This window comes from Archocentrus centrarchus, chromosome 9, assembly GCF_007364275.1.
Source record: "Archocentrus centrarchus isolate MPI-CPG fArcCen1 chromosome 9, fArcCen1, whole genome shotgun sequence".
Classification (NCBI taxonomy): domain Eukaryota; kingdom Metazoa; phylum Chordata; class Actinopteri; order Cichliformes; family Cichlidae; genus Archocentrus; species Archocentrus centrarchus.
The window spans coordinates 26218448-26244948 of record NC_044354.1 but is presented as its reverse complement, the minus strand read 5'-3'; the positions used below and the strand labels follow the sequence as shown (position 1 = coordinate 26244948).

Here is a 26501-nt window from a genome sequence, read left to right as displayed (position 1 = left end):
TGTTGGTCCACACCCAGTCAGCTGACATGATGATCTTCTCCCCTCTGATAAGGTGCTCTTCCTCTGGATGATTTTAAGCCTCCATGCTAAGTAGCCACTTTAACCATAATAGAAATCTTCCTTTAAAATAGGTTAACAGGCTATTTTATTAGAAAGGCAGCATTTGGGTCAAAAGATAAAGAATTTAAAACAACTTGGATATTGGATTTAATACTTACATATCCATTTTTGGAATAAGGATCACGCAGGTTTGGGAACTTTTCAATCATGCCTTGAGCATACATCTCTCTCACATGTTGTGGTGGTGCTGTCCTAAAGGAGCAAATTAAATTAGGGCTGCAACTTTAGTAATTAAGTATTCTATCGATAATTCCATTGATTACTGAAGTAATTGGATAAGAATTACAGTTCATCTGCATATTTTAACTTCCGTACAGCAGTTTTTCCCTGTGTGAAACAAACAGGGTGGATGAAGCAGCTACAAAGTTGTCTTTTCTTCACTTGCTGATCAGGTGGTTGATGGAGGACTTCCAGCTGCTTCCCAGTAAACGTTTAATAGTGGGTGGTTCGGGGGGGGGGGGCTTCTTTTGGATGCTAGAAAAACGTCTCCTTTTGCTCCACCTGAGCTCACGTCTCAGTAAGGGCTCCGCCTCTTTAGGTGTGTATGAAGCAAGCAGCAATAATAGCAGCGATCTAGCCGGTGTGGAGTCCGCGGGGTGTGCTCCTGTCTGCTAAATGCTGTGACAGCAGAATTCTGAAAGTAAACCGATTTTCTCAGCCCAGTGCAAGGCGTCTCAGCGCCTGGCGATCAACGACTAAAACACTGTTTTGACTCAAGAATTACTTTAAACAAACCACAAACGTAGTTGATCATTTGATATTCATCTGAGGACGATTTCATGTTCGTTGATAGTAACAAGCATAACTTTAATAGAATACCATTAAAAAGTAGAAATAGCTGAGATTTAATTAACACCGACGATACATTTCATGCTGTTTCAGAGGAACCGCAGCTCCCGCAGAAGGAGTTTCCCCCGAGGCAAATTGAAAACATAACCCGGGGGAGCTCGAGGCAGGTGTCTGAAGTCAATTCCCAAAATCAGCCCTGAAGTATATTTTATAGGTTCCTATCAACGTTTGGAAGCGTAGTGACCCGTTAATGCAATTTTATGTCTAAAATGCCATCTTTATTTAATGCTAAATATAGGATAACATTTTGAAGGTTTAAGCTAGCTAACAACTCCTCAAACATCTGTCACGTGAAAAGCATATTTTTTTCTGTCTGAAGAACCATGTTATTTTAATATGCTGCTTTGAGTGTAACGACAGTGAAAATTCAGGAAAAAATGAAAAATTGAGGAAACTTACCGAGACTTTTCCAGCAAGGCGGAGAAGTTGAAAATGGCGCCGATAAAATTCTCTTCGGTCTGGCACAAAGTGCAAGGGGGCGGAGCTTTTCAGAGTACTTTTTTACACTCAGTTTGGAGAATTTTCATTAACACTGCATTATAGTGTTTTAGTAACTCTAACCGAGTGCATTTCCTTTAACACTTGACAAGTTACACTGTAAAGAGTTATTTTTAAAAAACCTGTTTTAACTCTGAATATATACACCAACACTGCAGAACATAAGGAGGCATTTTACACCCACTGGTGTTGAACTGACTCTTATAGAGTTTACATGTTCTGACACTGCTTATTTGACACTCAGGATTTTACTGTGCAGCAGCTCTGCAGCTAACAAAAAGACCCTGCAGAGAGTCATCAGAACTGCAGAGAAAACACACACCTACCTGCCCTGGATGGTATCTTCACCTCCTGCTGCCTTTGGAAAGCAACAAAAACCATAAAGGACTCATCACAAAGTGTGTCCCTGAAGTCAGGGGTGCAATGCCAGGCAGTGGCAGCACAGCAGCAGGATGGGGTTAACTGAGAAACCGCGAGCCGAACTGGTGTTCTTCTCAACAACCAACAAATCAACTCTACTTCTCTGTGGGGTTAGCCCTAATAAAAACTCAGCAGAGCATTTAGCAGCTAAAGAGATATTTCCCTCAGGAGTTGGTCAGAGACTGAATATTAGACCTAAATTTGTCTGATGGACTGAGAAACAACTTTAAATAGATGCTAATGAAGCTCTGTGGATTCCGGTTGTGTAAACAGACTGGTAACACATTACTCATTTCAACTTCATAATGAAATCTGTGTAGCTTGCTGCACAGCCTCCAAGTAAACAAAAAGTCAGTTAATGCAGGCTTAAAGGACACAGGTGGTTATTTTTTCCCTCCTTTTCTTACTGGTAGACTACACTGTGACAATAACATCCATCCAATGTTACATGTATCCTCCAGATATTATAAATGCAAAGGAAACTATAAATCTGGTGCATGTGTGCGCCAGATTATTAATGTTAACTCTACAGAGCAGCTTCACACCAAAGAGAATAGAAGATCATGTGAGTCTACAATAGAATGAACTGTCAATGGCACCTCAGGCAAGAAGATCACAGATAAGGTCAGCTGTATGTATGTTATCTACTTTTTTTTTAACTACCCTATGAATGAATACCAATTATATACTTTATTTTCAGAAAAGAGTATAATGTAATGTTGGAGGTGCTTTCTTGATTGTATGGATAACAGATTAATATTAAAAAACTCACTATGCTTATTGTAAGCCAAGCATTCAGTCAAAGATTGTTTATTACTGTGTTACAGCTTGTGTTACATAACTGTAGAAGTTTCACAGACATAGACAGTGACAAAAAAAAAAACGTAAAAACTGGTGAGCACACAAAATGTGTAAATATCCCTGCGTTCATTAACACATTTGCAGGTGTTACCAAAAAAAAAAAAAAAAAAAGAGACTAAAAATTAATTGGAACATTGCAGCGAACACTACTGACAAAATAATTACAGAAGTGTTTTCCAATTGATTTTGTAATTTAGATGAGGAAATCACGGTAGCCTGATAGGAAACAGCTCTGTTAATGTTTTCAGTGGGACTCAGCTACTTTCAGATCCTAACTTTAGTCTGAGATGTGGAGCGTTTCCAGATGAATAATCTCAAAGTGAGCAGGAGCGACCTCTTTGAGGCAGCTGAGTTTTAAAGTGCTTGTCACTAAAACAGCAGTAGAGCATTAACGATTCATATGGTGCACGTAACAGTTTGTGTCTGTTGACCGTCACTTACGTTTACACCATTATAATGTTCTCTCTAGTAGAATTTCACATAATGTCAAGGAAAAACAAAAATGTAAGTGACACTGTGTGCCACTCTTGTCAGCTATAAAGAACAACTCTTTGATGTAGTTGAATAAGACAATTGCATCCTGAGGGTGCTGTCCACAAATTTGAAGCATACAGAGGGATGCAGTCATGTTAGTATGATCAAGAGAAATGCCTCATGCAGCTGAACCCATTACATAAAAATAAAGATAGTACTGAACGCCAATATTTAGAATGTGGAACTAATGAGGTGGTCTGTGGCAGAAGTATTTGTGTGCACAAGGGTGTGGAGATGCTAACTAACCTGTCGTTTAGGCAGCAGTAGATGATGGGGTTGTACATGGTGGAGCTCATGGCCAACCACATGATACCAAGGTAGACCTGCTGGATGAATGTTTCCTCAGCCATGCTAGGGAAGAACTGGTGCAGCAAGAAGTAGACATGGTAGGGCAGCCAGCAGATGGCAAAAGTACACACTACCACAATCATCATCTTCACCACCTGTTGGATACACAACAGCACAATTATGCTTTGTGTTGTAGATTTAGGGTTAGAGTAAAATTAAGGGTAGACAAATTACAAATTGGTATCTTTTATTAATGTTAAAAAACCTTAAGGTTATTATTGGTATGATTAAAATGACAGACATTTCAGCATCCATCCATCCATCCATCTTCGCAGGGTGATGGAGCCTATCTCAGCTGACCCTGAACAAGTTCCCATCTCTGGGCTAACACTGAGACAGACAACCTTTCACATTTATACACCAATTCTGAAAAACAGAATGCAATGATTTGCAAATCTCAAAAAAACCCAATAGAACATAGAAAACACAGAAAACAGATCTGTTTTAACATGTGTTTAAAGTGAGAAAATGTACCAATTTGAGGAAAATGTTGGCTAATTTTGAATTTGATGGCAGCAACATGTCTTAAAAAGATTGGGACAGGACAACAAAAGGCTGGAAAAGTAAGCAGTATTAAAAAAAACAAAACAAAACAGTTGAAGGAACATTTTGCAACTAACTAGGTTAACTGGCAACAGGTCATTAAAATGATTAGGTATAAAAAGAGCATCTCAGAGTTTCTCAGAAGTAAAGGTGAGCAGAGGTTCACCAATCTGCCAAAAGCTACATGTACAATTTGTGGAACAAATGCAGAATAATGTTCCTTAGTGTAAAAGACTTTGCCTCTCATTATCTAAGGTAAGAAAAATTCACCAAAGGTTTCTGAGAATCTGGAACAATCTCTGTGCCCAAGGGAAAAGGCCAAAAATTAAAAAGTTATACCTTCTCGGGCTCATTTAAAATGGACAATGGCAAAGTGGAAAACTGCTCTGTGGAAATTCTTTTTGGGAAACATGGATGACGCATCATCTGGACTAAAAAGGACAGGGACCATCAGGCTTGTTATCAGTTCAAAAACCTACGTCTGTGATTGTATGAGGATGCATTAGTGGCTATGAAATTGGCAGCTTGCACATGATATGTTTCCTAAGTTCTATTGTGAACAAAATATGCCTTTTTGAGATTTACAAATCATTGCATTCTGTTTTTATTTACATTTGGTAACACAGTGCACCAACTTTTTCAGAACCACAGATTAACCCAACATGCTATGAAGCACCCAGAAAAAAACCCCACACACAAACCGCCATTGAGCCCCACCATAGTAGGAGCCCTTCACCAAATAAGACACAGAGCCTGTAAAAGGTGTTCGTCACAGCAGTGTTACATCAGGTGTTCTCAATTGCCAGCTTGGTTTGTTATCGCCTAATGACGAGACTGCATGCTGCACTGCATTGATTGTTTCCCCCGAGGACTCAGCATTCACCTTCTGTTTTATTTACCGATCTGTGGGCTAACAGAGCCAACAAATCTGTCTGTGCTCAAAAACCTCAGCTGCTTTGAAATCGCTCTGTGACAAAATAAAAATATAACAGACACACCACCAGTGCAGTCAATAACAGACAGCGCTCAGTGACATTTAATCGAAAATATGAAAGATGAAAATGTTACAGATTGATCTCTATGTTTTGACAAACGTTTTTCGGTATGTTTTATTTTTAATTGTGAGAAACAGAAAAAGTCCAATAATAACAGTGCTTTAAGAAAAGGCTAACTAATGTGCATACAGTGCTAGCATGCTGAACTTTAGCAGATATTTACTATGTTCACCATCATCAGGCTTGGATACTAAAATCTGCCAGTTGGCACTGAACACAAGGGTGTAGTTAGTGGGAATGCAATTAGCATTGCAGGTTTTGGAGAAATCAAAGTGACCTCGTTATGGCTGTTAAAAAAGTGACAATACAATTTACCCAGAGGAGGCATGACTGTCTACACCTAATGAACAAACCATGCATCCAATATTAATTAATGAATGCCACTGAAAAGAAACATCCACCTCATCACCTATTCACAAGTCAGTAGGATACATCCTCTGGGGACCATGAATGTCTGGGCAACAATTACCTGTAATTCATCAAATACTTACTGTCTCGCTCTCAGACACTGCAGTTTATAGAGCAAAGCCATTCTAAGCTTATGCAGAACTAGACTCCACAAAAGCTGCTAAAAAAAATGTATCAAATTGAAGATGTTTATCATCATCATCATCATCATCTTGAAAGTATAACTGCACCTCCCAAGAATGGGCCCATGAAAAGAGAGAAATGGGTAGATAAGGCAGGGATAAAGAGCTAATGGTGAAAAGAGAAGATTAAAAGGCCGTGATTGGCTGAAAGAACAATAAGTGGTCTGAAAAAACAGCGTAAAATAGGAAAAGGGAATGAGAGCTGGGATTCAGGTGTGTGGTGCTATGATGATTATTTTATCACAAGGGGAGACATCAATCACATCCTGCTCAGGGCTGCAGAGCACAGACGTTAGATTAGTGAGGAAGCCCAAGTGCAGGTTACCTTGCGTTTGGCAGTCAGCTGCTCCTTGTAGCGGTCAGAAGAGTCCCCGGGGATCTCACTGGCCCAGAGAGTCAGTCCCACCACCAGATAAGCACAACCCATCACCATCAGTGGAAGGGAAATAGATCAGGATGACCACACACACGTAATACCTACAACAAGACATATATGCCACATCATTACAAATATTTCTATCCATTTAATACATACACGTTGGTAGGAGGTGACCTAAAGGTGTCAGTAAAAATCCAGAAGCCTTTGATCTTTATTCAGATACACGTGCTGCCCTTGCTCAAAGAGTCTGAAACTGGCAGCTCTGTGGATGTTTTATTTGTATCACTGCATAAAGTAATACTTGATTTGTGAATTGTTCCAGAGTGAGGCTGAGCTTGCAGTGTGCCCATCATTACTCAAGAGTTTCTGTTGTGCTGATGCTGTTGGTGAGGCAGTAATGGGGTGAGGAAGAGCATAATTTCCTGAGGGTTTTACAGCCCCATTGGTGTGAGCCATAGTGCACGGTGAGTTTGTTTTTGAATCCAACCTAAATAGTGTCAGAAACATTTCTTTGTCCCTGCCTGATTTTCCTGTGTTGTTGTCAAAGAGCGATGTGGTTGCAGTGCATCTGATAACAGGATGTTTAAATCAATTACTATTAGTTATTGATAAAAGTTTGGTGCAAGTTTTTGAATGTGATGTAAAAGAGCACTTATTATGCTGCTGAACGTCCACTGCACATGATAAGGCAGTCAGGCATTACAAAAGTCGCTAGTGTACCAAAATAGATAAGGTGTGAGCAGGAAAACCAAATCAATTATCTGAAAGCGCTCTGAGCTCATTTGTAGTTGGAATTTCCTGCTGTACATAGTAAAAGGTCTCCAGTACCCCGAAACACTGATAGCAAAATAATGAAGCTTCTTCGAGTGGACTGAATGAAATAATCATCACTGTCTTTGCCTGAATAATTAAGAGATAGCTTTACTTTATAACAAAATTTCAGATGTGAGAGTGGCAGTCAGACCTCTTCTCTGTCCAATAAATTTAATCCCTTCATGGAGTAATTAGTTATGACAGTTTCTGCATTTAGCTAATGATTTGCAAACATATCACACACACAGTGTTTGATCATGTTAGCACACTGTAAAATGTGGTGCACTGTGTATTGTGGTCTGTTAATGTTTGCATGAATGCATTAATGTCCATTAAAATGTGGAAAATTGTGTTATATATCGCTGATCTGTGCAGAGGAAGTGTGTTTAACTGTGTTCAGAGACCCCCTGATTCCAGCAGCCCGAGGAGGAAAGTCTGATTTTCTCTCTGGCCATGCTGCAGATGGACCTCAAGGACCCTTATGAGGCAATAAACTACAATTTTGTTAATTATTTTGAATACCCAGGAACAGATAAGCTTTTAGTAATACCCTACCACCACCACCACCACCACACACACACACAGATTGTGACCCTGTCAAAGTAAAGCATATCAGTGCTTTAAGCCATGCGCAGTTAAACTTTAACAGACAAGTCTGCATTATGGAGATAACGCAGTACATTTTTAAAAAGACTCCTTTACTGCAGTGGAAGGCAAATAATGGTAATGTACGTGGTCCTACAGTATATGGAAAAGATTACTGAAAATAAATAAGGACTGGAATCCAAAACAGAGGAAGCTGTAGCTTATAAATGGCATTATGCCTTCCACCCTCTCCACCAAGGAGGTTACTATGTGGATGTTAGTCTCAGTCTGTTCTCAAAACTAAGCAGCAACCTCAGGGTCTAAAAAATGAAGCCAACACAGAAGAGCAAAATGCTGCCATTCCTTGAATGTCTGGCTCTAAAAGTGAGTCAATCTCCACAGATTACCATGTTAATGTGTAACTGTGCAGAAATAAAATGAATGGAAAACAAACTAAAAACTGTCACGTAATACTGTGGCAGGCAAGGCAGAGGACCCCAATGCAGGACTCAAAAGGTGAAAGTGAATTAAATTTAAGCTTTATTAGCAAGTTTAGAACGAAAGGCTGGGCTGGCCGGGAGCCAGCTGCACAAACTACAAACTCACTGCAACTTAACTAGAACTGAGCACAAGCACAGAAATAAGGGCACACAGCAGGGAAACTAATGATGAAGATATGAGGAAAACTCAGGGCTTAAATAAAAAAGGGATAATGAGGGGAGTGGAGACAGCTGGGAACACAGGCGAACAAAATGACACTAATGAGACAAGGGAAGCAAACAGAACACAACATACAGGGAACAGAAGATGGGCAAAATATAACAAAATGAGGAAACAGAGACATGGACTTGACACAACACACTGGGAAACACTGGGGAACTAGTAATCAAACCATAACTAAATAACCAAGAACATGAGTCAAATAACTAACGTAAGACCTGAAAATACAAACTGCAGACCCATAAAAAACGAAGGCAAAAGCAAGCCAAGAAACAGAACACACAGAAAATGAAACAATAACAGAACTTCAGTGAGAAAAACATAAAACACTGGGCAAAAGGCCCAGGACCAAGACAAAAACGGTTTTAGTCTCAAATTAAACACTTTCCCACACAACATCCATACTGTACTTTTTAAAAAAATTATATTTGGAACTGTTTTAATGACCTAAATATGGGCTTTTATGGCTGCCAATTGTCAAAATCCAATGAGACCTATGGGCTTTTCCAACCCCACATTTTCTTTATTATCTCATACTCTGCTCTGGTGCAGTCCCTCAGTTCATCCTCTGTCTGAATTTTTTTTGTCACTTTTTCTAAACAAAAGGCTTGAATGGAAAGTTACCTGGGCTGCTGTGCTCACAGCCAGAGTTACATGCCAAAGATCAGGATATCAGCTCTCACTGACGTACAGATCCAAGAGTGTTTTTAGAGTATGCTATAGTGGCAGCATCGCTGTTTTTGGAACAGTACATCTGGATTTGAATCCCAGTCAAGGTGTGCATCCAGTAAGGGTTCCCAGGCTAGAAGCCCTGTGCCACCCAAGCCTACCTCAGAACATGAGTGAGAGACACTAAACTAGCTCAGACATCACTCGGCTTAACAAGGTCTGCGTCAGATGTTGGGGGAGGACATACCGAGGACAAGTGGGCTACTAGAACAGAGCACATATGGACAAGGCCTGAGAAGATGGAATTGATGGAATGGCACTAAGACAGCCGACCTAATGAGAGCATCCATAGTGCGAACTATGGATGTACACATACAAGGTAGATCTGTGCAAACTATGGAAAAGGCACAGGACAATGACAGCAAAAGTAACTCATATAACCCCTTGTATGTATACATTATTCCGAACATAAGATTAAGTGTAATACTATTAAAAGTACTATTAAAAGCTTAAGCCACCTCGGTCAAATATGTAGTTGCTCCAAAAACGAGTAATGGTTAGCATGAGTCAGGAGTTGATATTATAAATATATCTTTTGAAGAAACTGTGGCTTCATCTTTCACATTGCCATACATCACATTTTATGGAAATCATACATACTCAGATTTTCCTTAAATTTAATATGCAACTGGGACACAGCCATGTTCTTGTTGGTGCATGTTGCTTGTTGGCACACCATAATAATGTTGTTTGTGACATTTTTAACACTTTGCATGAACAGGGAGGAGAAGTATGTAAGGTTCACAGGTCGCAGGTCACAGGTCACACAAGTGCAAGAGCCTTCACTTTAAGGCTGAGGAAGATCAATTCATACAAAAGTGAAGCAGCTGGAATTCGCCTACGTTCAGATGTGATTTGTATGCACACTGGTACTTTAAGTTCTTAAGTAAACCTTTAAGTATGTATGCGGCTGGTTTGTGAGTGTTTGAGTGTACTCTTCTGAGTGACAGTCACATCAAGTATATCCTCTGCTTAGTGTCTTTGGTATTCCCTTTATTGAATCTTTTGCCAGAGAGGTGGGAAATTGGGTGTAACAGGGAGCTAAGTCCCTTACAGAAAACATGTATTAACAGTAGTAATCATTTGCAGTTCATCAAGTAAATTTCTTAGTTTCCATATCTGCTAGAACAAGGCAAAATTAAACGCTGGTTTATATCTCAGTCTTATCAAGCTTAAAAAAAAAAAAAAATGATGACAACGAAAGCAAACTGCGGCATGCTTTAAAAAACAAGATAGTAACACTCTAGTCTCACTTCCTCTCTCTCTCTCTCTCTCTTTCCTTTGCCATAATGCAGTAAACAGTCATGCCAGTAAGAACTGCCAGTGTCACCCTATCAGGGTCTGTTTTCTGAGGTCCCCAGCCTCCCACTGTGTTTCAACACTATCTCCAAATGGTGCATTTTTATTCAGACACACTGCACATTATAGAATTGCTGAAAATGACACACTTATGACACCAGATGCCGTGTCCATCCAAATGGCATATGCACTCATTCTGAAGAGCTCCTTCATCCTGTCTCCTCCAGACAGTGAATCACGAAGCAGACGTGTAAAGCAAACAGAGAGCTGACTGATTCATTCACTGATGCTGCAGATTTGCATGATTGAAGTGGCTTTATATATCTGTATCTATATCTATATCTATATATTTGTATACATACAGCATTACAGAAAAAGCTGCCTTTGCGTATACGTTGGCTCTATACAGTGTAAAGAAACAGTGCTGCCATAATGAAATGGCTCAATCTAATTATGGTAATGAATGAAAGGTCAGAGAGACTCGTAAGCTTCCACAATATGGACATCTAAATCTCACAAATTGCCCTACAAGAAGTCAGGTTTATCCATAAACACTGGCTTATCTGTTTATCTGTTATTAGCTTGTTTATTTTTGAACTTCTGAGTTTGCATGATTTCGACTTTTGGTCTTATGATTCTCTGTATTTGAACGTTCCCATTTCCCTCATGCTTATGATTATGGTCATGATCCCAGCTGAATCACTAGCATATCCCAGTCACACTGGCAAAGAGACCAGCTAGCATTGGCCAATAGTATCCACCCTTTGCACGGGAAAAATGTGTATTCCCCAACCAGTTGGCAAGTGGTTGCTTGAAGTTGCTTCTGTCACTAGGTGAAACCTTTTGCAAAGAGGTTATACAGCGCTGCACCAAAAGGCTCCTTGCGTAAGTTTCGGAGGTTTTTGGTGCAGCACCCTCTTTGTGATCTATTTACTCAGCAGCAATCTCCAGCAACCAACAACCAGTTGAGGAATATTAATTTTTTCCCTAGCAAGTGGAGGTTACCAGGGGTTGCTGAGTGGTCTCTAGGCCTTTGTGACTGATGCGTAACTTAATATTAATAACTATCACAATTTTTTTTCAGTTAGCTGCCTAGCTGAAGCTAACATAAAATTATACCATCCCACACAGATGATGCAAAATTACCATCACACTTTGTTGCATGTTGCTGTCACATGAAAATGTTGCAAATACATTTTATTTACAAAGTTACCCAAGACAATACCTAGCTTAAAGCTAGGTCAACTGGCTACTAGATGACTGTCTACCTCAGACTGTGTATAAAAGCTAAAGCAGAAGTGCCTTATAACTGAATTCTGTCTATGAAGAGACTGCCCTTGTTGCAAAAGGAAGACTGGCTGTACAGCAGTTTATGGGAAATGACCATTCAGCTTACTGGATCCTTAGCCTCAGTTAAACCTTTCCCGATGAGTTTATGGCCTCAATTACTAGTTTAAAGTCTTACTGAATACAACATGACTTTCATTTTATAAATCGGGGTTTCCAGAGTCAAAAAAAGATGGCGAAGCAGTGTATTCTTTGGGAGCAACATTCACCACTTTATTCATCACACCCTCTGTCAAAACACTAAAAAGCCTCAAGAGACAGGATTGCTGTCGCACGCAGTGAACGTCTATCATTTAAATCCATGGCCTCCATCATTTTAACACAGTTTGGTTATTCCACCTTTAAGTGCCTCTATCTATTTTCTGTGTGTTGAAGTGAGTTGACTGTGGAGCAATGTCTATGTAATTTGTAATTAGACTAAATTCCCTGAGTTTGTTTTTCCTGCCCTCCTCTGTTCTTTGTGTCAAGTCTGTGTTTTCGTTCCCGTGTTCAGTCACTTCCTGTTTTATTTTGTTAGTCTTTTGTCTCATGTGTTTTGTTTTACCTTCTGTCGTTGTTTGAGGAACTGAGTGTAGTGACCCTGAAGTATGTGCACGTCTGTTGTAATAAGACTAAGGAAAGGTGACTCAGTGGTTATTTATTATCTCCTTTTGCAGACGATACACTGGAACATCCCTTATGAGAGGGTATGTGATATCGTGCTATGCCACAATTCATAATGGCGCTCTTCAGACCGCTCACAAAAATGAATGAATGAATGAATGAAACGACCAGCATAACTAAAAAGTGACGCAATTCATGTGTCATGTCCTGGGCCGTTGGCCCAGCGTTTTGTGTTAGTTTATTTCCTGAGTGTGTCCTCCCAGTAGGTTGATGTCTTGTGTTTCCTAGTGTTGTGATATGTCTGCGTCTCTGTCCTGAGTCTGTGCCTGTTGTTTAGTCAGTATGTTCCTTGGTTTGTCACTTCCTGTTTATTTTGACAGTCTGGTTTTCCTGTGCTTTGTGTTCAGCTTTGCTTCCCCTGTGTAATTAGTTTCATTTGCCTCACCTGTTGTTCCCTGCTGTTTCCTCTTGCCCTGATTACCCAGTGTGTATTTAAGCCCTCAGTTTCCATGTGTTCCTTGTCGCGTCGTTGATGTTGTGTGCCCGTGTGTTCCTGTGCTCCCTGTGGTTCCCCTTCGTCTCCCTTCTGAACGGTTTTTGTATTGTTTTTCCCTACTTTAATAAATGCCTTTAAGTTATGCCCATCTCCGGAGTCCTGCATGTTTGTCCTTCCTCGTCCGTTTCCTCCCCGGCCATGACAGAACGACGCGACCATACTAAAGACCAGGCTAGCTCCGGCTACTTCAACGGCACTCGTCTGGCGCTGGGGGGCCCAGCATTTCAGAACAGTGCCCGTCAGCGTCCTTCATCTGCGGCTCCGCTCACTGGCTTCCCCCTTCCACTGCAGTCGCGGCGGCCACGGAGGAGGGGGAGTTCCCGGCAGCATCGGTGGGGGGCCCCCCCAGACCCGAGCGGTATAACGCCGCGGATATTGTCACAGCGTCATGCACAAACTACCGTCTCTGTGAGTAAGACTGACTCCAGTATCACAACCGTTTGGGATAAGGGGCTTTCTCACACCACCAGCTACCAGCCAGATCTCTCTTGGCTACCCGCCGATGTAGAGATAATCGATTCTCCCCTGATGGTGGACATTTTGGAGGCAGAAACTCATGCATCTCGGCCCAACAGAACAAAACAACCCACTAACAAGGACAGACGTTCACAGGACCCCGCTGCTTTTCCCCTCCCTGAGGTGGCAAAGCAGACCATCATTCGGTGGGTGGACTCGTTGGTCTTTGAGCTGCTGTCTGACCCATGCGAGATTGAGCAAAAAGCTATCACAGCCAAACTGCAAGGGCTAGTGTGTGACCATCCTTGGCTGCTGGACTCTCTGCATGGGCTCGTGAAAGACTTTGTCATCACCACCCTTCATCCACAGCCAGCGCCACAGACCTCAGCTGTAGCTCCAGCCTTCTCGTCTCCCCAGTCAGCTATAGCGCCAGCTCCTCCTCAGTCGCAGTGTTCCCAGTCAGCTGTAGCGCCAGCTCCTCCTCAGTCGCAGTGTTCCCAGTCAGCTGTAGCGCCAGCTCCTCCTCAGTCGCAGTGTTCCCAGTCAGCTGTAGCGCCAGCTCCTCCTCAGTCGCAGTGTTCCCAGTCAGCTGTAGCGCCAGCTCCTCCTCAGTCGCAGTGTTCCCAGTCAGCTGTAGCGCCAGCTCCTCCTCAGTCGCAGTGTTCCCAGTCAGCTGTAGCGCCAGCTCCTCCTCAGTCGCAGTGTTCCCAGTCAGCTGTAGCGCCAGCTCCTCCTCAGTCGCAGTGTTCCCAGTCAGCTGTAGCGCCAGCTCCTCCTCAGTCGCAGTGTTCCCAGTCAGCTGTAGCGCCAGCTCCTCCTCAGTCGCAGTGTTCCCAGTCAGCTGTAGCTCCAGCTCCTCCTCAGTCGCAGTGTTCCCAGTCAGCTGTAGCTCCAGCTCCTCCTCAGTCGCAGTGTTCCCAGTCAGCTGTAGCTCCAGCTCCTCCTCAGTCGCAGTGTTCCCAGTCAGCTGTAGCTCCAGCTCCTCCTCAGTCGCAGTCTCAGACCCCTCAGTTAGCTCCAGCTCCCTCTGCTCACCCTGCTCCCGCTCCCTTGGCTCCAGCTCCCCCTGCACCCGTACCTGTTCCGCGGGTGGGGGCAGCCACGGACGGGCTGACCTCTGCACCCGTACCTGTTCCGCGGGTGGGGGCAGCCACGGACGGGCTGACCTCTGCACCCGTACCTGTTCCGCGGGTGGGGGCAGCCACGGACGGGCTGACCTCTGCACCCGTTCCTGTTCCGCGGGTGGGGGCAACCAGGTCCAAGCCTTCGCATCGGTTTTCTGTGTTAGCTGCAGCAGCAGGGTCTCAGTCAGCTCTAGCTCCAGTCGCTCTCCCTCGCCTTCAGTCAGCTCCAGTAACTCTTCCTCGGTCCCCAGTGTCAGCTGTTTCAGTGCCCTCTCAGTCAGTTCCCTCAGCCCCTGTCTTAGTTCCTTCGGTTTTGGTCCCAGTTCCCTCAGCTCCTGCTCCTTCTGTAGCTCCAGTAGTGTCAGCTCCCTCTCAGGCCCCAGTGTCAGCTAGCTCTCGGTCTGTTTCCACGCAGCCAGATCTCCCTAGCTCTCGGTCTGTTTCCACGCAGCCAGATCTCCCTAGCTCTCGGTCTGTTTCCACGCAGCCAGATCTCCCTAGCTCTCGGTCTGTTTCCACGCAGCCAGATCTCCCTAGCTCTCGGTCTGTTTCCACGCAGCCAGATCTCCCTAGCTCTCGGTCTGTTTCCACGCAGCCAGATCTCCCTAGCTCTCGGTCTGTTTCCACGCAGCCAGATCTCCCTAGCTCCCGGTCTGTTTCCACGCAGCCAGATCTCCCTAGCTCCCGGCCTGCTTCCACGCAGCCAGTCGTCTCCCGGCCTGCTTCCACGCAGCCAGTCGTCTCCCGGCCTGCTTCCACGCAGCCAGTCGTCTCCCGGCCTGCTTCCACGCAGCCAGTCGTCTCCCGGCCTGCTTCCACGCAGCCAGTCGTCTCCCGGCCTGCTTCCACGCAGCCAGTCGTCTCCCGGCCTGCTTCCACGCAGCCAGTCGTCTCCCGGCCTGCTTCCACGCAGCCAGTCGTCTCCCGGCCTGCTTCCACGCAGCCAGTCGTCTCCCGGCCTGCTTCCACGCAGCCAGTCGTCTCCCGGCCTGCTTCCACGCAGCCAGTCGTCTCCCGGCCTGCTTCCACGCAGCCAGTCGTCTCCCGGCCTGCGTCCACGCAGTCCCCTGCACCTCGGCTATTCCCCGAGCAGCCCCTGCTGCTCAATAAAGCAGCAGTGTGCCCTGTTCCGCGGTCCCAGCCTACGCATCCGGTGCCTCACTATGTAGGCCCCGTTCAGCCCATGGGCTCAGCTCAGTCCGAGCCGATGGGGGTCTCCGCTCAGTCCGCGCCAGGGGGTCCCGCTCAGTCCGAGCGCTCCGCGCCAGGGGGTCCCGCTCAGTCCGAGCGCTCCGCGCCAGAGGGTCCCGCTCAGTCCGAGCCGATGGGGGTCTCCGCTCAGTCCGAGCGCTCCGCGCCAGAGGGTCCCGCTCAGTCCGAGCCGATGGGGGTCTCCGCTCAGTCCGAGCGCTCCGCGCCAGAGGGTCCCGCTCAGTCCGAGCGCTCCGCGCACGAGGGTCCCGCTCAGTCCGAGCCGATGGGGGTCTCCGCTCAGTCCGAGCGCTCCGAGCCAGGGGGTCCCGCTCAGTCCGAGCCGGTGGGGGTCTCTGCTCAGTCCGAGCGCTCCACGTCACCCGAGGGTTCCCCACCAGAGCCCGGGGTCGCCCTTCTCCGCCGCCGCATGCCCCGCGGTCGGCCTCCAGTGACCGCTCCCCGTCACCGCCGCCGCATGCCCCGCGGTCGGCCTCCAGTGACCCCTCCTCGTCGCCGCCGCCGCTGGGAGCGCGGTCGGCCTCCAGTGACCCCTCCTCGTCGCCGCCGCCGCTGGGAGCGCGGTCGGCCTCCAGTGACCCCTCCTCGTCGCCGCCGCCGCTGGGAGCGCGGTCGGCCTCCAGTGACCCCTCCTCGTCGCCGCCGCCGCTGGGAGCGCGGTCGGCCTCCAGTGACCCCTCCTCGTCGCCGCCGCCGCTGGGAGCGCGGTCGGCCTCCAGTGATTCCTTCTCGTCCTCGCCGCCGCCGCCGCTGGGAGCGCGGTCGGCCTCCCTCGTTGGGACTTTGCTTTGTGGCCCCTTGGCCTCTGCGGCCTCCTGAACTGTGTGTTTTTTGTTTTGGATTTCCCACTGACTCCCCTGAACTGTGGACTGTTTTTTCCCCTGCTGTTTTTGTTTTGTCATAGCTCCTGGACTGTTCCTTGTTTCGACCCCCTATTTTGGACATTGGAGCTCTCCGGCCTTGTGCCGTCGCTTTTTGTTTCATCCGGTTGTTTTTTTTGTTTTCTCATCCCCGTGTTTTTGCTCTGGTTTTTGGACTGTATTCAGCTTGTGCCATTGCTTTTCTTTGTTCGGTTCCTTGTGCTTATTGTTTTTTGCCCTTGTGCTCTACCCTTGCTCCAGTGCTTCCTTGTGTTTTTGGGTTTGTTCCTGACTTTGTTTGCTCCCTGTCTGTTTTTGTTTCGGGCCCTCCTTCCTGGTCCCCCGCCTCCCGCCCGGGTGTGGGTTTTTTTGGTGTTTTTGCCGTCGGGAGCCGGCCTTTGAGGGGGGGGGTACTGTCATGTCCTGGGCCGTTGGCCCAGCGTTTTGTGTTAGTTTATTTCCTGAGTGTGTCCTCCCAGTAGGTTGATGTCTTGTGTTTCCTAGTGTTGTGATATGTCTGCGTCTCTGTCCTGAGTCTGTGCCTGTTGTTTAGTCAGTATGTTCCTTGGTTTGTCACTTCCTGTTTATTTTGACAGTCTGGTTTTCCTGTGCTTTGTGTTCAGCTTTGCTTCCCCTGTGTAATTAGTTTCATTTGCCTCACCTGTTGTTCCCTGCTGTTTCCTCTTGCCCTGATTACCCAGTGTGTATTTAAGCCCTCAGTTTCCATGTGTTCCTTGTCGCGTCGTTGATGTTGTGTGCCCGTGTGTTCCTGTGCTCCCTGTGGTTCCCCTTCGTCTCCCTTCTGAACGGTTTTTGTATTGTTTTTCCCTACTTTAATAAATGCCTTTAAGTTATGCCCATCTCCGGAGTCCTGCATGTTTGTCCTTCCTCGTCCGTTTCCTCCCCGGCCATGACATCATGTTAATCCGCTGCTGATGTTTTGAACCTTCAGTGACTGTGAAGGCTCAGAATGTGAGCTCTGAACATTGCACTCCTTTAATAAAATCTTTTTCTTATAAAGTTGTGTGAGGAACATGGATTTATACAAAAAAAAGAGCTATATCAAAGTGATCAGAGGGAATTTAAGGTTTACAATAATAGCCATAATTTAGGATTGTCATGAATTAATTCTCAGTCACAGAAAGCCCACTTAAAAGGCAGGAGTTACACTGGGTCATCTCTGCAGCAGGTAGAGCAGACGCAGTAAGAGTGGATAGAATGAGAAACTAATCTGTGCGTGACAAACGTTTCATTTGTCTGTGGCTCAGGCGGTAGAGCAGGTCACCTACTGGCGGTTGAAGTCCTGCTGCTCCAGGCTGCATGCCAAAGTATCCTCAGGCAAGATACTGAACCCCAAGTTGCTCTCCGACACAAGCGTTGGAGTATGAATGTGTGTGAATGTTAGACAGTATAAGCACTTAGCTTAATGGAAGTGCTTGTATGAATGGCTGTGAATGGGTGAATGCAAATGTGCTGTGTAAGTGCTTCGAGCGCTCAGTCAAAGTAGAAAAGCGCTATATAAGAACTGGTCAATTACCATTTCACTTTGACATGGTGAGAACTCATGAGGTAAATGCACTTTCTGTAGTCCGACTTAAGGTCACTGTAGTTTCAACTCGCCAACAACAGGCAAGTTTTTTGGACTATTAAATTTGTTTTCCTGCCTTTGCAGTTCCCAGAATGTTGTCACCTCTGTCTCACGTCCCAATCAACACTACAGTCTTTTCCATCTTTGACAGATTTTTATTGAGATTCTTTGTGAAACTTTTCAAGTTCAGGTTCTTGATTTGTATATGAGTTTGCCTTTGTGTGCTTGTTTTTCCAAATACCAGGTCTAGTTATTTAAGCTCTTTTTTTGATTAAGTTCATCTCAAATCACTAAACTTCATATATAATCAGTGTTGACTAGCTGTTTTGTAGAACTGCTCTACACATTGCATCTACACATACTATGAACTAAAATGCCAATAGGTCAGATTAATGAGTCCCACCAATAATGAGCAAGAAAAAAAAAGCTGAAGGTTTGATTATGACCCCCAGTTGTTTGGAATCTCCCTTCCTGAGTTGACTACAGTCCCACAGGTTGAGCATTTCCAGTGCCAAAGTGTTGCATGCACTTTACAGTTCATTATGATTGTTATGGCCTTGTTGTGGGTGTATTTGGACATTCAGTGTTTCTGAGACTAGTTTTATTGATATTTGTAAAACAAACAAAACAAAAAAAACCCACTGGGTATAAAGAGTGCAGCAGGGAAGAGTGGTGGAATTAGCCAGCACGTTATGTCTAGATTTCTACTAGACCTGGGACGTGACAGTTAGAAGATGGACTCCTTGACAGAGTCATTCTCTCCAGAGGGTTCCGGCTGACCCTTGGCTCCAAGTGATGAATGACACTTTAGGGAATAGACGCTGTAATAGATCACCAGGCTGACAAACAAGCAGAATCCATTAAACCTCACTTGGAGGTCACAGCTGTACTGACAAATTATACATTGCATAATTTTAATGTGTGTGTGTGTGTGTGTGTGCATGCACACATAATATTTTTCTTTTGTGAGATGTTCTTGTGTTTAATTTCTTATGAGAAACAAACAGCAATATTCTCTCAAGGATAAAAACAATGAAAGACTCTAAAATGAGCAGATTTTGCTAATTCTTAGTCGTTTAGTGTGGTTTTCTTGCATTTGTGTGTGTGTGTGTGGGGAGGGGGGGGGGGTGTTAAAGATTTAGTCAGACATGATTAACATTAAAGACTATTGAACCAGCTGCCTTCCCTCAGCAACAGATTCATAACATCATGGCATTCACTGGTTATTTCCCTCAGCAAATACTGGAGAGTGCTAAAAGCACCAAAGTCCTTGATTGACCTGATGGCTATGGATGGAAGAATGAGGTCAACTGAGGTTAACTCTGACATCAAGGTGTTGGTCTGAGTACCAGTGGACCTCCTGGGATATCACCCATGACATTAACACATCCTCAACTGTGCTGCTGCAAGCATGCACAATCAACTCACTATAGTTAAAGCCAGAGCCCAGGTTTAGAGTTTAAGCTGCTTTTAAACAAATTTGACTAGAGAGGAGAATGTGGATCTCTGCAGATGCAAGGCATACCATTGGTCAAAGAACCTCTAAGATATTTAGAAAGAAATTTGAAACACTTTATTGAAAGTTTTACTAAAGCAAAAGTAAACTGGCCAAACAGACTTGACCTCAGCCGGTTAAGTCTGAAGAATTAGGTAGAATTCGGGTTCAGCCTAACTCTAGAATTTCTGTTTCCAATTTCTCATTGATCTCATGCAAGCTGGTCAGGGACAACCAAAGGGCTGGATGTGGCCCAGTGTGCATACCATGCCCATGTCTGCTGTAGTGGGTTAAAGGGGGACAGTTTTCTGTCTGTGTAAGCACGTAGTAACATCTATTAATACCCACCTATGAGACCTTGCATACTAATTCCCACTGACTGCAAAGACAGCAGACAGGCCATCAGATGGGGTGCAGATGGAGGGGCAACACCTACAAAGAACGACATGAGGGGTCTGACCTGGGTTCAGCTTTAATCAGAAGTGTCATTTGCAGCTTTGGTGTGAGTGTTTTCTCACTCAGCTCCAGCATGTCACTGATTACAGCTTCATTAAAAAAAGTAATAAGTGCAGCAGGCACCCCATCATGAACAATGTAATTACTGTTGCGCCATTCATAATAAGCTATATTTCCATGGAGAAATGTGACAGAAGAAGGGGAAGGCAATGACAGACTGGCAGCAGAGCCGGGTAAACATTGTTGCTGATGAGCTGAGAGGGTGCCATCAGCAGGTCTGCGATCAGAGCCATGTTGCTGTGTGAATGCCTGCGTTTGTGCGTCACTGTGTGGGTGTTTTTCTGTGTTTGCATTTATGGAATCTACCTGTGGTATTGCCGTCAAATGTGGTAGTGAACGGACGCGCCACTACAATTACAAAAAAGACAAACAGGAGAAACTGCAGGTCACTGAGGTGGTGTGAAGTGGGAGTAAATCCTTTTTAGACATGCTGTGTTCATCCAGCTTTTTCTAAAGCAGCCTTCAAAGTTTTCATAACACAGCAAGGCATCCATGTGTGCAAGGAGAAGATTAAAACGTACATTTGCACAACAATACATTTCCTCGCCTTTTCTTTGATCTTAGATCATGGGGTGAGGGGAGATGCGGTTGGAGCACTTCGACAGAAGTGACAGCTTTTGCTGTTTTCTCTGTTCAGGCAATGCATAAATGTGGTGTTAAAATGATTCATGTTAATGTAAAGTCACTGCTATGATATGAAAGCTCTCTGGTTCTTTTTTAGCAATCCAAAGAAACATGATGTTTGGAGGAAAGGGGACGGGTAAGCCCTGACTGAAGTGCCTGACCAGCCTCTCATAGAAGTAGTTAAACATTCTCAGTGCTTATTTTAACCTTCTTTAACATGCAGCATCTATCATCCAAATGAATGGCACACATCAAACCTCCATAGCACTTACAGTTTTAATTTAATTCAATTCAATTCAATTCAATTCAATTCAATTCAATTCTTTAAATAGCACCAAATCACCGCCTCAAGGCACTTTATATTGTAAGATAAAGACCCTAAAATAATATAGAAAAAACCCCAACAATCAAAACAAACCCCCTATGAGCAAGCAATTTGGGAATGGTGGGAAGGAAAAACTCCCTTTTAACAGGAAGAAACCTCCGGCAGAACCAGGCTCAGGGAGGGGCAGTCATCTGCCCCGAAACGGTTGGGAGTGAGACAGGACAAAACACATGCTGGGGAAGAGAGACAGAGATTAATAATAACTAATGATTAAATGCAGAGTGGGATATAAACAATGCATCATGGGAACCCCCCAGCAACCTAGGCCTACTGCAGCATAATTAAGGGTGGGTTCAGGGTCACCTGTTCCAGCCCTAACTACAAGCTTGTTCCATAAGGACCGTTTTAAGCCTAATCTTAAAAATAGAGAGGGTGTCTGTCTCCAGCATCCAAAGTTAGAGCTCATTCCACAGAAGAGGGGCCTGAAAGCTGAAGGCTCTGCCTCCCGTTCTACTTTTAAATACCCAGTAAAAAGCTTGGACACACTCATGTGAGTGTGTCCAAGATTTTTACTGGTACAGTAATTCATGATAAGAGTACTTGCCTGTGAATACAATCAAGCATGGTGTTAGTTCAGGCAGACTGCAAAGTCAAGCACAGCAGTAATCCCAACAGGTGAGCTGATCTTGATGATCTTAACCCATTTTGGTTCCCTCCATCCAATCCAAAGCTCAGATAGGGTGCTCTACTTAAGCTGCTGTGCCCTGCTCACAGTTGCTGCCCATCTGCAATCCACTTTGCAATCCAAATCCACCCCAGCTCCTTCTTTTTTTAATGCTTTTTCTAACTTAATCTTATATCTGTTAGTAATGTCTACTCTGCTCTGTTCTGGGGCCTTGCTGCTGCTTTTCCTGCCTCTGACTCAGGCCTGATTTAGACTTCTGTATTGGGTCTTTGTGGGGTCTACATACGTAACAGGAAACCCCTCTGGACCCTGGTAATTACAGTCCTTGTGGGCTGCGTCGACCAGACGTGTAGCTGCATTTCCAGAGAAAGGTGCACGTCAGGTTATGTTGTAGGTTAAGTTTAAATCAGGCCTCACCATGAAGATGCAACAGAGACATGCTAGGAAATATAAATTATTGCACATGAAAATACCGGTCTTCTTTTGACTGGTAATGATTGTAAAAATATATATTATTTTTTTATGTAAATTCTGGCTCTTAAGGTCCCTGTCTACACTGTAGTGTGTGTGGCTTGGATGTTTGGCCTTCCCTCTGCAGAAGGATAAATATTGTGTGACTCTAGAAGGTTCTGGTGCTAAAGGAGAAATGGATCAACATAAATTAAAGTCACAGGTTGTGGCTGTGCATTAAGGTTGATTGAATATATAAATGCGTAGTGTAAGACAATGTACAAGGTCAATATAAGTCACTAAGTGTCTGCCTGGCAGACATTTCTTCTAAATGTTCCCAGTAAAGAGAGCATTAAGCAAAAAGTCTTTTTGCTGCATGATAGATAATAACCAGTTTTAAATAAAAGTCACTGCAGAGTGCTGAAGAGAAGAAAATTAGCTACAGAATATTCAGCAGTATAAGAGATAAAACTCTGACCCCAGGTGACTGAATCAGAAAAACAGCAGGTATGCCTCAGGAGTAAAATTTCCTAAATGTTGGTTATAACTTTACTATTTGAATTCTGTGCAACCCTCAATTCCCTCAACTCTTAATTCTCTTGATCTTTTGCAATTCAAATAGCAATAAATACATTAAATAAAACAAAATAAATAAAATCAAGTCTGCATTTGGCCACTTAAGTGGATGACTGAACAGGCTTTTTCATTGATAGAATTGAGGCTGGCTTTCAGATAAGTTGGAATCAATAGCACAGCAAGGCCACTTGTTCAAAATGCACCACGTGCAGTCAGCCGGCTGTGGTTTAATAAACAGCTAAATGAGGCCATATAGGTTCTGTTGGTTTTAGCCTTCTGTTTTGTTGTCCCATACAAGGTTTAGCTGGTTGCTGTCAGACTCCACTTTCTTTGAAAGCTTGTTAATTAAGACTAAAAGCCAAGGACAAGTGTTAGTAAGCTACAATATTGTGAAAAGCTAAATTAAGTGGGGATAATGGGTCTTAGCTTTGACTTGAAGAACACTAATTTTTATACGGAAAATATTACCCTGAAACATTTCTGATAAAAAGCTTAAAGGTTACATCCATCCATTCCTCCTCTGTCCAGAGCTGCAGTTGGGATAGAGCTTATCCCAGGTGATATTACAAAACATATTCTTTGGTGCTTTTTTATTACTGAATATTCAACTGTCTTTTATGCTTTTATGTTTTTTGTTTGTTTGTTCAGTCTTAAAAGCATTCATATTCACATTCATAGTGATATTCATATTAAAATCCTTCTCATCAGATGACACGTACGGTAGCTAAAGTCAAGTACTCATAACGCAAAATGCTCCATTTCAGTATCATATACAGTGAGTGTGTCCAAACTTTTGACTGGTACTGTATATTATAATATAGGATCATAACTATTGAATGATTAATAGTAAACTGACTGGTTCTTATATAGCGCCTTTCTCTGCATGAGCACTCAAAACAGTTCATACAGCACGTCTCATTCACATAAGCACTTTCTACATCTACATACCTCCTATAATTAACTCCAAAATACAGTTAAGCAAAAGGTAGTATAACACGGACAGCAAGCAGATTGCACAAAAACTGTCCAACACTGTTGGGCATTGCCAGATCTAGCCACATGGCTCTGAGCCACCCCTGTTAGACATGCCCCTGTGCCTAATTTTTTCTTAGTAGCTTTCTTCCAAAGAGAAAATGAATGTTGAAGTAAGCCCTCAGTCAAATCTAATTGTCCTTAACTGGACTGTTTTTCCATTGGAGAGAGAGAACACCAATCTGCTAAGATGTGCCTTCAATTCCTCCACTCTGAGGCACAAAAAGCTTTCATGCTTTTATCATTTTCACATACACACAGCATCCTCCCAAATTTGGCATCAATTGGAAAGCAATTAACTGGGCTTGTTGACTATTTGAATAATTGCTCCCAAGAGAGACTCACTCACATTGTTTTGAAGTCACACACAGTGTATTCTGGCCAGTTGATATAACACACCACCCGGTCGGGGAGCTCATAAGTGTTGGAGTAGTAGTACTGAGGGAAAGCCAGGAGCAGCGCCAGAACCCAGATCACACCCACCACCACCTTGGTCTCTGTGGAGGACATGCGCTGCTGCAGAGGGTGGATGATGGCCATGTATCTGCAGAGACACAAGCAGCAGAATGATGATGAATAACACAGTGAGAGTGTTTTCAGCCTTGAGGGTAACCTCACCTGTACAGCTCAACATCTAGTAGATTCCAAATACTACAAGTAAGGAACTTTTCTAGTAAGATGATGCTCGGATTACTCAGGAGATAAATATCAAGAAAAAAATAACACTTTATATTGCCTTCCAAACCTCCAAAAAATACTACTGCTGTAAATTATGCCATAAAAGAGACCTTAATTTTGGAGCTTATGCAAAACATGCAAACCAAATGTAATGAAGCAAAAGTCAAAAGGAAGGAAAAAAGAAACAGAGGTGAATGAACTCCCTTCTATCCTTCTATGTGTTGTTTTGTTGGCTGGTTCATCAGTGTGTCATTTTATTCTGCATTCCTCTTGGTTGGATAGCAGATATAGACTGCAGACAGAGTGTGAGGTTGGCATCCTAAATTTCTGATACTCAGAATTTTGCAAAAGGCTATGCAAGGGCTTTACACCTCTCTCTCACTGTGTGACACAGAAGCACCAGTATTGTCATGATTCATTCAGGCAATCATCTTTTGTCCTGGACAGCCACAAATTGCAACACTGTCTATACTTGGCTGTCTATTAACTTGTGACGTCTGTCATGTAAACCTAAAGGAAACTAAGAGCCAGTACAAACATATTGTCCATGTGTCTGTGCTGCAGTACAAAGTTAATACAACACTGATGAGAACAGCCTTTAGAATAGTAACCACTTGGATAACATGAATATTTGTTTACCATCAGTTTTTACGTGTTATACATAGCTTATGTCTGCTGTTAGCAGGTCTGTAGTTCTCACCTTGTGCTCTGATATTACAGCAGATATGCACAGAAATATGACTCCACAGTGTTACAGAAATTATGTTGGAAGAAACTGTTACTAGGTAACAGTCATGCAAGAAAAAACAACAAAAAAAAACAGTGAAACAAAACACCAGAACTACAAGACCAGACTTTAATGCATTATATATTATCCATATCCTACATACAAGTGTGAACAAGGACAGGATAAAGGGCTATGCAGATGGAGGATTCTTTTTTTCAGTGTGGGATCACAAGTTTATTAAGTCCTTATGTGGTGTAAAAAATGTGCAAAGAGTTTCTTTTATTTGCGTTTTTGGCCACAGCGGCTTTTGTTAGCAGTGGAGAGAGACAGGAAATGGAGGAAAGATACAGGGAAAGACACGCGGGCAAATTGGCAACAGGCCGGGACACGAACCCGCGCTGCACCGCGGCATATGTATGTGGTCGCCGGCTTCACCACTAAGCCACCCAGGCGCCCGCAAAGAGTTTCTTGAGGGTAACTTGAACCACATGCCACAACACAACCTGCAGGACGTGAATATTCACACGCACTTGCCCGCGCAGCATCAACAAAAACATTTAAGAGCCTTTTTTATTTTTAGATTTACAGGTCAAACATCACATGATATTTTGATTTGTTCAAAAAATCATTTGCATTTTCATGATTAATCTTTTTTTTTTTTAATGTGCACAGGCTCCTAAAACAATGCTCCCCAGAGAGACACCAACACCGGAGCTGCAGTGTAAAAGTGTGTCATGAAATGTGTGAAGAACTCCACTCAAATAATCTCCCTTGATGTTTAAGTAGCCATATTCATGCTCCTAATCAGAGAAAAAGGGGTGCAGGAATAATTTTAAAATGACCTTGCACATCATTAACACTGAGCTTCATTTGGAAGTCTGTAAAATCATTTCATTGTGGGATCTCATTTTTCCTGAGTGAAAGTGCAATAATTTAGGGTGAGAGGAAAATACTTTCTTTCAGTTCTTATTTTAATCCTCTGTGTTGATTTTTTTACTTACATTTATTAGAGATTCGGTTGTATTGACTTACTGCACCTTAATCCCTTAAATCATGTTTTTCCTGATAGCTCAGTAGCCTTGAAGCTATGTTGATCTGGTGAAGTGCTTATGATATAGAAGTCATTTCTCAGGGACAAATTTCATTTCTTAATTTCATATATGAAAAGCCTAAAACTTTAATATTTTTGTTGTACACTGTATACTGTTATTAATTTTTGGCTCTCTTTTCAGCAAAGCTCTCCAGTCAAATGCCATCCTGAGCCAAAGAGGTCTAATTAAAGGCTTAATCCCACTAATAACCCA

The 26501-nt window shown here is 43.7% G+C and overlaps 1 protein-coding gene across 1 annotated transcript in view; it reads right to left on the bottom strand.

Annotated features, from left to right (window-relative positions):
• Window positions 1-26501, bottom strand: part of tacr1a (tachykinin receptor 1a) — a 58567-nt gene that overhangs the window by 10320 nt on the left and 21746 nt on the right. The window contains 4 exon segments of the mRNA XM_030736909.1: window positions 3529-3725; window positions 6144-6260; window positions 6262-6295; window positions 24142-24336. Of these exon segments, the coding sequence (XP_030592769.1) occupies window positions 3529-3725; window positions 6144-6260; window positions 6262-6295; window positions 24142-24336 (543 nt within the window).